General features: G+C 32.1%; 1 protein-coding gene across 6 annotated transcripts in view; it reads right to left on the bottom strand.

Moving 5' to 3' along the window:
* Positions 1-13,802, bottom strand: part of LOC143054160 (cadherin-89D-like) — a 134,111-nt gene that overhangs the window by 94,032 nt on the left and 26,277 nt on the right. For 3 of the 6 annotated variants that reach the window (XM_076227076.1, XM_076227079.1, XM_076227077.1), the window contains exons 2-7: positions 13,096-13,161; positions 11,835-11,986; positions 10,039-10,107; positions 5,758-5,841; positions 3,500-3,610; positions 3,107-3,241 (exon numbers count right to left, since the gene is read on the bottom strand). The exons of the other annotated variants lie outside the window; for them this stretch is intronic. In XM_076227076.1, coding sequence (XP_076083191.1) covers positions 3,107-3,241; positions 3,500-3,610; positions 5,758-5,841; positions 10,039-10,107; positions 11,835-11,986; positions 13,096-13,161 — 617 coding nt within the window. The remainder of the gene's footprint in view (positions 1-3,106; positions 3,242-3,499; positions 3,611-5,757; positions 5,842-10,038; positions 10,108-11,834; positions 11,987-13,095; positions 13,162-13,802) is intronic. 6 annotated transcript variants of the gene reach the window in all.

Genomic DNA, 13,802 nt, shown 5'->3' with positions numbered 1-13,802 from the left:
AATTCAACAAAACGAACCCCCAACAAAATATGGGTGTGGTCACAGATGGTTCGGAAGGGTAAGCAGATCCTGCTCAACATATGTCACCTGTCGTGTTGCACATATTAGTACAATTACGGCACTGGAAGAAATCCATTTCAGTAGGTAACATTCGAAAAAGTGGAATAGGATTGTGGTAACGACAGTAGAAACATATACGCTATCTTTTAGTGAAACTGATTCCATAACTGTCAACCAACGTATGACTGTGTCCGTAAAACTTACAATGGGGGTGATCGCGACTTCACTACTTGAACTCTTGATAAAATAACTTCCTTGTGAGCAGTAACCCTCTATTATGGAAATCATGACATGATAGTTATGCCCTGGATATCGTATCAACTGCGATATTTATACGCCGTATGCAGACGCTACTCGAATGATGCTACATATAAACTTTACAATTGGAAAGGTGAAGTCTCTCTTTTGTCGTAAAGTTTTGTTTTTAACCTACCCTCACTGTCAATCTCTAGATATAAGTCGAGATATCAGACAGACTTAACTGCTTCCAACGATCGATGGAGTAGATGCGTTCAATTTGGAATTATATAGCGATAGAACATCATCTATATTGGGAAAGTTAAAGTAAAAAGGATACTGCTTCATTTCTTTCTACCAAAGAAGTTTATGTATGAATTCAGCCACGTATAAATAAAAAACCAAGTCGGCATGAAGATGGACACAGTTTGTTCCCATGGGAATGCCGATGGTTTGGTGATAACAAGTCCTTCAAACGTAACAAATATGTTGTCAATTAGGAAATTAAGTAACTTTAGAATGTAAACTGCAGGGAATGTTTTGTTTGAATAAGAGTGATTTTTTTTACAAAGTATGGTTTATTTTTCCCTAAGACAAGATACAATGTACATGTGCCTGTTATTTTTATAAAACAAAGCAGGACCAACTCCTTCAGTTTTTGTTTTTTCGTTTGAAATGTGGAATACTTGTGTAAAAAAAAGTCATAATTTTTAATAGAATTAAAAATTGAAAGAGTCTTGAGATTGTACAACTAATTAATTTTTTTATCTTATTTTTTTTCATATGCATTAAGCAAAAAGTAAAATCACAAAAATACTGAACTTAGAGGAAGATCAATTGGGAAAGTCCATAATCACATGGCAAAATCAAATAACAAAACGCATTAAAAACGAATTGACAAGAACTGTCATATTCCTGACTTGGTACAGGCATTTTCAAATGTAGAAAATGGTGGATTAAACCTGGTTCTATAGCGCTAACCCTCTCACTTTAATGAGTCTCATCAAATGTTTACGTCAAGTTTTGCATGCATAATGGGTTTTTTTTTGCCCCAGTAAGAGGTCCACTTGCACAGTTAGTTTCAAAGGAGAAAAAACATGTTTCGTTCACGACTTCCCAAACTTTGAATAATATACAGATAATAACTTTATTGATATGATTTTTCTATATCATAAGTTTTAAAGAGATGCCCACCTTCACAGCCAAAGGAGTGCAAACTATAAAAGATTTTTTTGAACTCCAAAGTCATAATGTATATGGACTTAATGTTTGGTATGTTATTATATATATAACATATAGCTGAGAGGGTGATAGAGCAGATTGCTTCCCCGAGAAAACATTGTCAATCGCGGCGAAGCCAATGTTGACAATGCTTTATTGAGGGGTACCAATCTGCTCTATCACCCTATCAGCTATGTGTTATTTAATTTATTATACTAAATATCCTACCAGTATTGAATTTTACAGATTAATTGTGTTTTAAAAATATTTTCTATTACGGTACGTACATGACAACCCTACGATAATTAGAAAATAACAACAAAAGTGAGGCAAGATGTTTTATTTTTTCATTTTGACAGTCAAATAATAAAATTTGAGCCAAAACGTAGAAATTAAGCGTTTTATTTAACTACTTGATGAAAATTCAATTAATTGTCCTTTCAATTATCGATGATTTTTTATTGGTCTGGACGAGAGGGTGACATTAAAAAAAATTGTCATCCGCTCAGCCATGTGATAGAGTAAATTAACACCCTTGTATTAACCAATCAAAATATGGCATTTTAACGTGAAGTATAAAAAATAAAGATAACATTCTGATTTCTATTTAAACCAGAAGCCTACTTCTTTTTGTTTTAGAAGCAGGACCTAAATATGTTTTTGTATTTTCTTGTGTATTTTTCAAAATCATTTCTTAAATGAATGAAGGTAACAGTAATATATTGCTGTTCAATAGTCAGCAATTGATTAAGCAAAAACATGTGGGTGACAAACTATAACAGTTGAAAACACATGAACGTGATGTAGTATAAGAGGGAAACTATGGAACAACAGAAGCATTGAACTGTAATAATAACAAACGCCAACATTTATAGAAACGGACACTTTTTTATTGGATCAACTGAAGGACACCTACGGGTGCGGGAGTTTCTTGCTACATTGAAGACCCATTTGTGGCCTTCGGCTGTTGTCTGCTCTATGGTCGGGTTGTTGTCGCTTTGACATATTCCCCATTTCCTTTCTCAATTTTAATATTTGATGTCAACTGCCACATTCCCGACTTTTTACAGACATTTTAAGAAAAAAATGGTGGGTTGAATCTATTAACTGTGCTGTCTCATATTGGTAGCTCGGTTGATGGCAACTTTTATTTTAACTCGCAAACTCTGGATTTTTTCTTTTTTATTTATGTTTGTACCGGGGTTAACATTTATGACAGGGTTGTTACCTCGCAAATCATTTAACCCAGTCCTATTTTAAAAGGCCTGTCCTAAGACAGGAGTCTGATTGTCGACTTTGCAACCATTGACTTTCTTGTGTGAAATATTTCCAATTTATATTCATATATGTCATGTAAAGAAAGGCCTTGTACATGTTTTATAGATCAACACATTGTATGAGTTTTTCTTACTGACAAATGATGTACGGTGATCTAAAGTTGCTGATATTCACGTCATTTTGAACTCTAATTTATTGTTGTCCCTAGACAACCATTAAACAACCTTTTTATATCATGTTTATATGAATTATTCATTCTGCAATGTGTATTCGGTATACAGTATTCAAAAACGAATCATGATTTATTTACCTTGATGACAACATCCAAGAAGAGTAATCCGTTTCTTAGAAGCCCACAAGCTGTTGTTTCATAATCCAATTCACTTTTTACGTATAACGTTCCGTTATCGTAAATATCAAAATATTTGGTTCCGTCTTGCCCATTCTATTAATATATCAAGCTCAATTTGCAATAAAAACATTCAAATCCATTTCGTTGCATTTGTAACATTAAACAACAACAAAAAATGCAGTTTTTTTCAATTTTCTAAAAGATAGGCATTTTTTTCAATTGTTGAAAAGAATGACACTTTCGGCAAAAGACATATTGAAAATAGTTTAACGAAGGTAAACAATTATAGATATAAATATTTTGTATATGTATTAAAATTCCAATTTGGTCGTACAGATAAATATAACTCACCACATCAGCATCTGTTTGAACTTCAACAGCATATTTTAAAAGTTGTGCAGGACAATCCTCATCTTCAACACGATCTCGAAAGTCAATGACATTACCCAAAACCATGAAATCCTGAGTTATAAGTATCATACTATTGTACGTAGTGAACATGTGTATAGTCTTAATGCATTCGAATAAAAAGAAATTATTCAACGATCAGCCTTTTTTTTATATTTTTACATGAATCGGAATAGCTTGATTATGACGAAGTTGCATTATATCTTATACGGTTCAATTGCCTTCACAGAAAAATATCAGAAGTTTATTTTCCGAGTATATATAGTTTTTTGAAGATAGACAAGAGGTTAAACAATGCTGATCGTTTGACATATACTCTTCAATGGTTTCTGTATTTATACATCTTTGGATATCAAATGTTTGCCTTTGGGCGTTCCTGATGAAGATAAATCCAGGAAAGCGCTTCGGACGCAATAAACTATTAAAAGTGTTGTTTTCAATTTTTCCGACGTAGTCGGTATAGTTTCGGTTTGTGCCCTTTGAACTTAAGGACGCTTAACTATGGCAATAGAATACGCATGCTCGAAAATCCTTTCTGTGGTTGGACAAAATGCTGTCATGGTGGGTGATTTCGTTGTGTTTGAAAAAAAACGTCTCGTTAACTATATCGTGATGGAAAGCAAGTGAAAAACTATAAATATTTGAACTAGATCTTACAAAGATTTATATTTTTATTAAAACAATTGTTTCTCCAATAGCTCTTTGTATCCGCGACAGCTGTTTATTCGGGACAATTATATAATTTTTAATGTAAACTTTGTTGTACGAACGTACATGACTTTTAGAACGCACCTACGCATGTGAGATTTCCGCGGGGTTTTGGCGAATGTAAACAGAAGGATACGAGGACCGAGAATACTGAACACAAACAGAGAAAACGTTATTTAAGTGGTATCTTTGTGCTTCTGAAGGTTATCGAAATGATAGTTTTAAACATATACTCAAATTTAAATACGTCGGATATCTTTTTTAAAGATAGTTCTTGTTTAAGCTTGTTTAACGTGTTAACGTTACAACAAAAATTTTATTAATTCTATATTTTTATTCGAGTTGGATTGATGATTGGCATATAGATAACACTAGCATCTTTCGTTTAAACACATAGCATGTTGCATTGATTGCCTTTTTGTAGACACTCGACAGTTTTGACAAAATAAGGCATTCTTACATGACGTGCATCTTTAGATTTGTAAACAACAAAATGATAAACTTCTCGATATATCTATACAATGTGCTTAGCGCAGACTCAGAGATAAGCATAATGCATAACTGTTGATATTTACCTCCCACGTGAAACCACATGTAACAAAGCCTATGTGCAAACACTATGTCGATTTTGTTGTGTTTAAATTGAAATTGAAAAAAAAAACAAAATCGTTATTCATATTCAAATGCAAAACAAAAATGATTAATGCACAAGAGCTTAAAACATTAATGAATTGAAATTAAAATTAAATTCCGCCAAATTTAATTAATGAATCTCGAAGCTTTAATGTCATGTCATAACCTGACTTCATACGAATGAAAATTCTAAAGCGTTTGTTACGTATACGTAAGTTTGGATAATTTTGCATGAAAATAGATTTTGATGTATGTTATATTTTATTTTCTTATCTATTTGCAAGATTAGAACATCTGTGGATTTCAGCAAGGCAACATGCCGACTCACTCCTTAGTTATGACAAGTTAATTCTGGATTTGACTGCAAGTAGTAGCCAAAGAATTTAAAATGTTGGATTAAGAATAATGAAAATTGAACCCCTTTTTCTATTTGTTATCTAAAATACAATTCATGTAAAACTTAGATTTTTTTTAATTTGTAACTTTTATCTGACAGAGGTTAAATAGAACAGCCAAGCACACGGTAATCTTACCTTCGCTTAAGTTTTTTTAATTACCGAATTTGTCCTATTAGAGTCGAAATAATTCATAAAAGCCATAGATTTGTTGGACATTTGCACATGGCATGGGCCGTGAGTTTTAGTTTATTTTATCCCTTGGTAACGCCTGTGAAATTTTTCTTAAATAGAGAATGAGTCACTCAGACTTGAATAAACAAATGTTGTATTACAATTCAATTAACTGTCCAAGCTTGTCCGCTTATGCAAACTAGTCATAAGATAAAATTCAACTTGAACTGACTCATACATGAATCATATTCTGTATTTTCATGTCTTTCTTAAATAGCGAGAATAACTTACTTCTCTTAGTTCTGTTATCATGCCTACAGTATTGTACAGGTTTGGAGTATGATCATTTATAGCTTGAATCACAACTGTAAAATTCTGAAACAAAGTATACAATTAGTTTTTAAGTCGATAGTCGACTGATCTACCTCCCCCCCCTTTCCCCCCATAAGTACAAGAAATTAACTTTAAATCAAAACATGATATAAATTATTCAGAAAGCATTTGAATGTCCTTTAAGTGTTTACTTTCTTTGTTTGAGTTTAAAGGAACGAACAAATAATTACTTCAATGATTTCAATATAAACCAAGTCGCTAAATGATAGAATGATATTTTTGTTTCCAAGAAAAGTTACAGTAATAATATAAAAAGTAATGTCACTAGCATATTAGTATAAGTTGAATATCTTTTATGGTTTTGCATTTTTCAAATCTTTTTGATTAAATATCAAAGGGGTATTTTGATATATGTCAAATTGAAGATGTCGTGTTCTATTCACTATATTTTGTTTCCAGTTTGTTAACTGTCTTTGGGAAAATAATAAGATAGGCAAAAGATACCAGAAGAGCATTCAAACTCTTAAGGGCATCCGATACAGTTTCTCGATATAATGTCATTTTTATAATTTTGAAATATGTTGTAGGCCTTGGCAAGTTATAAAATAAAACACAAAATAAAACATAGGTCACCGTGCTCGTTTTCGAGAAAATTGAGGCTGAAAATTGGGGATTTGTGCAATTTTGTAAAAAAAAATAGGCAATGTTATAAAACTTTTGGAGCAGATATTCTTCGTCGTAAATTATTAAGATCGGGTTCAATCTGAAGCTGTGATAAGTGGCAATAAAGAAAAAAATAAATCACTACACGAATAACTATAAAATTATTCAAGTCTTGCTTGACATTGCAGACCAGATGCTCAAAGTGGTATTTTTCTAAACCTAAAAAAATGGAAAAAAAAAAACTGTTTCTGAAAATGTCATTTTTATCATTTTTCTGCATAAACTGCATTTTGTCATGCTTTCTCCAAATCTCAAATAAAAAATATAGGTCACCGTGCTGGATTCCATGATAATCTCGATTTATCCTAAAAAATTGCGTCACCCCTTTGTAACCTCAACGTTAGCGCTAAAGTGCACGACGTCGCTGGCAGACAATTTCGACGTTATCGCTTCAAACTTCTGGCGACATTTTTCAGGTGTATAAATATTGCTTGTAAAGTACTATCTATAAATGGTAACATTGTTTTCGGAAGTAAAATCATGTGAATAACAAATACCTCTCTGTGTTTGTGGTCTAAGTGAGAAACATCTCAAGAAAAGTTATTACGGACTGTTGATAATTTTTACGGCTTTCAAAAGTTAAAGACTCGGCGATTTAGAACATGCCATACAGGTACATTTACTGTACAAACTCGTATATTATTTCATACTGTATGATGACCTCTAGATGTTGTTCTTTGTTTTGTTTTGTTTGGTTGGCTGCTGTTTCATTACACATACTCCTTAATATCCTTTAATTTACGTTTTTATCACTGAGAAAATCCGTTTTTGTTGAAACGAATTTTAAAAAAGTTAGCGTCGATTGGACAGTAATCAAATTTGACGCGCATTGCAATTTGAATTAGAATTTACGCTAGGACGTAAAACATTTCGAATGCGAATTAAACTAATTTCGAATGCAAATTAAACTAATTCGAATTACGTGTGAACTCAGCATTCTCCTGCAAACGGAACTTCTTTTTTTTTACATAAATTGCAGCACATAAATTATGCCGTTACTTTTCTCGTTTGAGTTGTTTTACCTTGTCATTTCGGGACCTTTTATAGCTGACTATGCGGTATGGGCTTTGCTCATTGTTGAAGACCGTACGGTGACCTATAGTTGTTAACTTCTGTGTCATGTTTGTCTCTTGTTGAGAGTTGTCTAATTGGCAATTATGCCACATCTTTTGTTTAATGTGGTCAGAAAACAGAAGCAAAATCTTACAAAGGAAAATCTTCAATTAGCTTATGGATGCTTTTGTCCAGACAGAGAAACTATAATTTTGAAGTTTTTGATTTGGCTAAAAAACGATTGAATTAATAGCGAGAGGACTGGATATATTACGATTAGTTGCGATTCAAATCATTCTCTCATAGCGTAATTTTATTGGTAAATAACTATATATTTTTTTTACCACAGTGCGTACATAAAATACCGCATGTCCATTCCCCTGTCTGTCCTTCCGGATTTCTGGTTAATTAGATTTTTCAAGTGTACAATTCTTGCCAACTTTCTATAAAACTGATATCGTATGGACATGTTCGAAAATCAGTGCATATCAACTATTCTTTAAAAGAGTTATGCCATTTGGAAATATTAATTATATTGAAAATTGCATTGTATTTTCTGTCATTCCGTCATTTCTCTAATATATCTATAAAAAAAATATAAAGAAAAAAATATACAGCTGCGCTTCGAGCGCATGATACGCCCTTCGTCTTATGAAAAAAAAAACAACATAATATATGTTTTTAAAATAACACCGGGGTTGAACGGGAAGTCATGCTAGGTATATCCTGACTCATTCATTATTCTTGCTCAATAGGAAGTTTATATATCACAACATGTTTTATATGATCCCCAAATTGAAGCTCAATAAAAATTTAAGAACTCAAAAATGAATTAAAGAATCATCACCAAAGTATACAGATCTTAATAATAAATTAACTAAAAAGTATGTGAAGTTTTATGCAATAATTATAGATAGTTTCTGAGATACGCTCGAAATGTGAACCCCAACCCCCTTTTTGTCATAAACTCAATAACTCTAAAATCAAATTCTGAATCATTCTCAAAAGTATATACAAATTCTTCAGAATTATATAACCAAGAAGTGTGTAAAGTTTTGAGCAATAGTCATAAAACGTTTTCTAGATACAGCGTGAACTGTAAAAAAAAACTGTTCTAGTTACAAAGTCCTGTAACTCATAAAGTTCACCAAAAATGATACAGATCGTTTGACCATCATGACTGAAAAAAACCAACCATGTTCAGTTTAATGATAATATGCTGTACCATATTTACGACGGACAGACGGACGCGGGCATTTTTATACCATTATGTCCCGTCAAAATTTTTACGGGTGTATAAACATATTGTTTGCTATTGCCTTTTGTTAGATAAACTACGTGCAACGTGGAGGAAATAGAAACTTTGTTCTTTTATAAAAGTTGTATCATTATTTGTATTAGCAACATACCATTATTTTTTTTACATAAATAAATTAAAAAAATTGTTCAGAAAGGAAATTGACTTCTTCGTGTACATACATTTTCGGTATTAGTTTCAAAATATCATTGGTTTTCTGTGCTGTAATAAAAAAAAATCGGATCCGGACCAAATCATGGATGATGAATGATAATAAAATTTTAATTGGCATGCATGATATTAGTAACACCAAAAGGGTCAGTCGTCTTGAGATTGCTCACTATACGATATTTGTTGAAGATCTCAAAGAAACAGTAATGTGTTTTATTTCTTATTATGTTATTAGACTGTTATCCTGGTAGAATCAAATGCACTGACTAATATTAATGGCGTAGAAATTAGCATGCGGGAGAAACAGAAATTGGAGCATTGAAATTCCACATTACGTTTCTTATTACGGAAAATGACACGCATTACGTCCCACAAAAAGTGACGTTTTGCGGGAATTCAAACGCTTAACGTCGCGCCAAGAGTTAACTCCCTTGAAACTGCATCGGATGCCCTTAAGTCAAAAACGAACTGCCAACGCCAATGGAAAAAAGACAAACATCAATATACAAAATACAACATAAAAAACTAAATGTTGAGCAACACAACCCCTCTAAAAACCTGGGTTGACCTCGTATGATTTTTAAGGGTGAATAGATCCTGCTTTATGTGTGGCACCCGTCGTGTTGTTCATATAAAAACAAACCTGGTGACAAGTATGATATGTAATTAAATGTATAATGGTAACACAAAAATGTGTGTTATATTAAAATTCAAAATTGAACCATCACTAAGCCTTTGTTCAGTTCAGTTACTATTTAAACAAAATATATTTCTAGCAACTTGATGTGAAATCGACTGGTCTTTATATCAAATAACAAATGACCAGTCAAATGTATTCATACAAATTGATGGAAATTCATTTGTTTCTTAGTACAGTATTGGTCACCATTGTTTGTAAAATAATTGATAGATAGTTGGAAATGTTGCATTTAAAGTATTAATAGAATTAGACACGTGTTACTTTATCTTTGATGTTCTACCACTGTTTTACTTACACGCGATATGGAATTACCACATGTAAGGACAAAACTTGCATTTTTCAACCCACTACAATCACCAACTTGCTACAAAAGAAAAGTACATATTCAAATCAATCAACATCTCATAGAAGTTATCAATAAAAGAATAGAGATAAGACAGTTATATAACGACAAAATACTGTAAATTATTTTCGCTTCATAAACAAAGTCGTGTTTTAATTCCAATAAACATGTGGTACACGTGCTTGACGCTTGGAATTATAACTCAATAGTAATTAGAACCACATTGAGGATCAAACTGGTACAATTTGCGGGTGTGTTCTCGTCATGAAAGTAATATTTTAAACGGTAATTGTACTGTATTTGTACACTTTTTAATTGTAAAATGAATTTCGATAACAACTGTTTTGCTTCATAAAATCAACAAGATCACTGTTGTTAACGTGTCTCATAGGTCAGTGTTTGTTTTTTACATTTTTTTTTGTATTTTGTTTTCTAATTTGTTATGTAGCTCATCTATAATCTTCTTTTGCATTTAAAAATTCAGATGTGAGCGCTCCTGTAGAAGATAAATCATGAAAACACGAAAAGCTTCGACGAATCAAAATTAAAAAACAAAGTATTATTATTTAAACGATCAAGTACATATTTATATTCCTTTGAATGCAATTCATATAGTTCTGCTAACATTTGTTTATTCTTATGCAACTAAGAATCCAATAAAAAAAATACAATATCACGACCAAAATCCAAAATCCAAAACAATGTATTGACATGAGACAATTAACAAAAGACTATACAGAACAAAAGAGATTAAGGTACATGACATCAACGAAAAATCAGAACCTCAACAAAACTTAGGGTTGACCTCGTGTACTTATGTAGTTCAAAATGATTACCATTTCTTCAGTAGCACCTTACGTGTTAAACTTTTAATTTAAGACTACTAGTACTGGTATGCGATACGTTAGAGTCGTATAAAAGGATATAAAGATCTGATGTCGCATAAATCTAAGATATAAGTATTCCAATTAGTCACTTCCTACAGATGAGTGAATGCGATTAACATTTTACCTCCGTCCCTGATCCTCCGCGATAGTAGAGTAAAACGATGTTGACCATTCCGGAGCAGCGTATTTCTCACCTTATGTTCGTGTTGACTTCTGCTGTTCAACGTTTGCTTTCTACTATAAATTACTTTTTGTATTGTTTGTCATATCGTCATTTGTTTTGTCCATTAAGTGTTTTATTGATCTTATGATTTTTATTTGTATTTTGATATCGTCTCTACGTAACTACGAATATTCTTTGGCCTTATTAACTTTTTAAAACGAGCGTTACTGAAGAGTCTTTAGAACATAAAACGCGCGTTTGGTGTATGGAATTTATTCCTGGTATCTTTCATGAGATTTTTTATAGCATTCATTCAAGCATCAGAGTATATGTAGCATGTTAATGTACAATTTAGACTTCAAAATATATAAGTCACCTTACTATACAGGAGAGTTCATTCTGTTTAGTGTAATTGGTTAAATAAAAATCTACAAATGTTTTATTGACCTTGTTGACTCTTTTGTGGACCTCAGTGTTTCTGTTGTTCCTTTGTTTTCCTCTCATAGTTGATGTGTTTTCCTGGGTTTTAGTTTGAACCCTAGATTTGTTTTCTCTCAATCGATTTATAACTTTTGAACTTCGGTATACTACTGTTGCCCTTTTTATGTCATGCTTTTTTTGTTGCCATTAAATCACAGGTAAATATGTTAAGTAACTCAAATACCAATAACAACTCTGAATGTAGAGGCAGTACTTACATCTAAATCGGTGCTACCAGTAACATTCACTATTAGGGAGAGTTCCTTCTGGTCAGTACTATTGATGAAATAAACATCTACAAATGAATTATTGACCTTGATGACTCTCCATGATGAGTCATATTCTGTCGACCATGCTGAATGAAGCTTTCCTTAAATTAACAAGCAGACTTTAAATATATGATTGACGAAACGGTATACAATCGCGTTAAAAATCCTTTAATATATGATCAAATCTATTACAGGTTCTGATGGTTTAGTGGGGTTTTTTTTGTAGCTCGACATGAAAATCTCAACTTTCGATCAATATTTTAAAATAATTTGTCTAGCATAGGCCTTTTAATATGACTTATCTGCCTGATATGAGAACAATGAGAAATAACATTCCGTCATCTTTCTATCGTTATTCCTGAACCGGACTGATAGTTATTTTTTTCATTTTGCTTAACATTAAAATCAGGTCTAGTATTGCATGACTTATCTTTATTATTATTAGGCCAGCAATATATCGATAAAAGGTACCTTAATTTAACATAGCATTATAGATCTATTTAACTTTTAACTCGTGTGGTATACAAATAATTCTAACATGACGTCCTTCAAACGCTGTGAGTACACACCCCTGGTATTATATGACTATATTGCTTGGGCTGTTCCGATCGTACTCCCACGTCATATGCTTTTTTATGAATGAGGCAATCGACGTCATAGAGCGATGGCGTTATAATAGAAGCATTTACGGGAAAATACACGCTTGTGAAACAGAAAATCATTACAACAAGGAAACGTAAACAAACAATGCTAAAATGTGGTATAAGCAAAGTTTTTTTTATACATATAAGACATATAAGTAAATTATCATTTAAATTCATCCCAAACTATCTTAAAACGTTATTGTAAACAGTTTAAATAATGTCACTTATTCAGTTTGCTCCGTTCTTTTACGCCAATTTAATAGTGCGTTTATTTATGATAACAGCAAATATTTGCCTCTTCCTAGAGCGCTTCTATCCAGAAGAATTGTCGTATTTGTCCTATTAGAATCGAAATAATTCATGGGAGCTTGAATATATCGTGATTTTACCACAGTTTGTTCCTTTATGCCGATATTTTACCCCTCGCTTTCGCTCAGGGAAAATATTTGTCATAAAGGGCCAGCCCGTGGTGGAATCACGATATATTCAAGCTCCCATGAATTATTTCTTAAACGGATAGTAAGAAAAAAATCACTTTTTATGAAAACAGTTATAATTATTCTCACCTAATGAACTGTCCTCATAAATACCATATTCTTTGTTTAAGTTGAGTGTTTTGCATTCTGTACTTACTAAAAACGCAATACATAAACATATTGTTATAACAATGTGCACATTTTAATTAGATATATCACATAATAAACAGAAATAAATGTGTTTAGTCATAGTATGTAAACTTTTCTTGAGACACATTATGATCATCCCCAGTTTTTGGTGGGATTTGTGCTGCTTAGTCTTTAGTTTTCTATGTTGTGTCTTGTGTACTATTATCTGTCTGTTTTTGTTTTTCTTATATTTGTTTAGCCATGGTGTTGTCAGTTTGTTTTCGATCTATGAGTTTGACTGTCCCTTTGGTATCTTTCGTCTCTCTTTCATGCCCTCTAGTTGACTTTTTAGGTGGTGTAATGACGTCACAAATTTATTTATCTAAATGAAGAACTTTAATATTACTTGTTTCATAAAGTTATTTTCCTAATGCAAATGGTTTGGTCAACCTTAATCTCAAAGAAATGATAAAACAAAACCATTTTACAAATTTAAACAATTGACTGTATTTCTTTATGCCGTCCATTGTTTGAGAGTATAGATTGTCACTTGATGTCTTTCGGTTATCTATGTGATATCTTTTAGTCGTTTATGCACATGCCATACATTTATATGATACTTAAACAAATGAGAGGAAACAGCCAAATTGGATCAAGTGAATTAACAA

Source organism: Mytilus galloprovincialis, chromosome 12, assembly GCF_965363235.1.
Source record: "Mytilus galloprovincialis chromosome 12, xbMytGall1.hap1.1, whole genome shotgun sequence".
In the NCBI taxonomy this organism is placed as follows: domain Eukaryota; kingdom Metazoa; phylum Mollusca; class Bivalvia; order Mytilida; family Mytilidae; genus Mytilus; species Mytilus galloprovincialis.
Note: the sequence above shows the minus strand (reverse complement) of the source record. Positions and strands in the feature narration are given on the sequence as shown.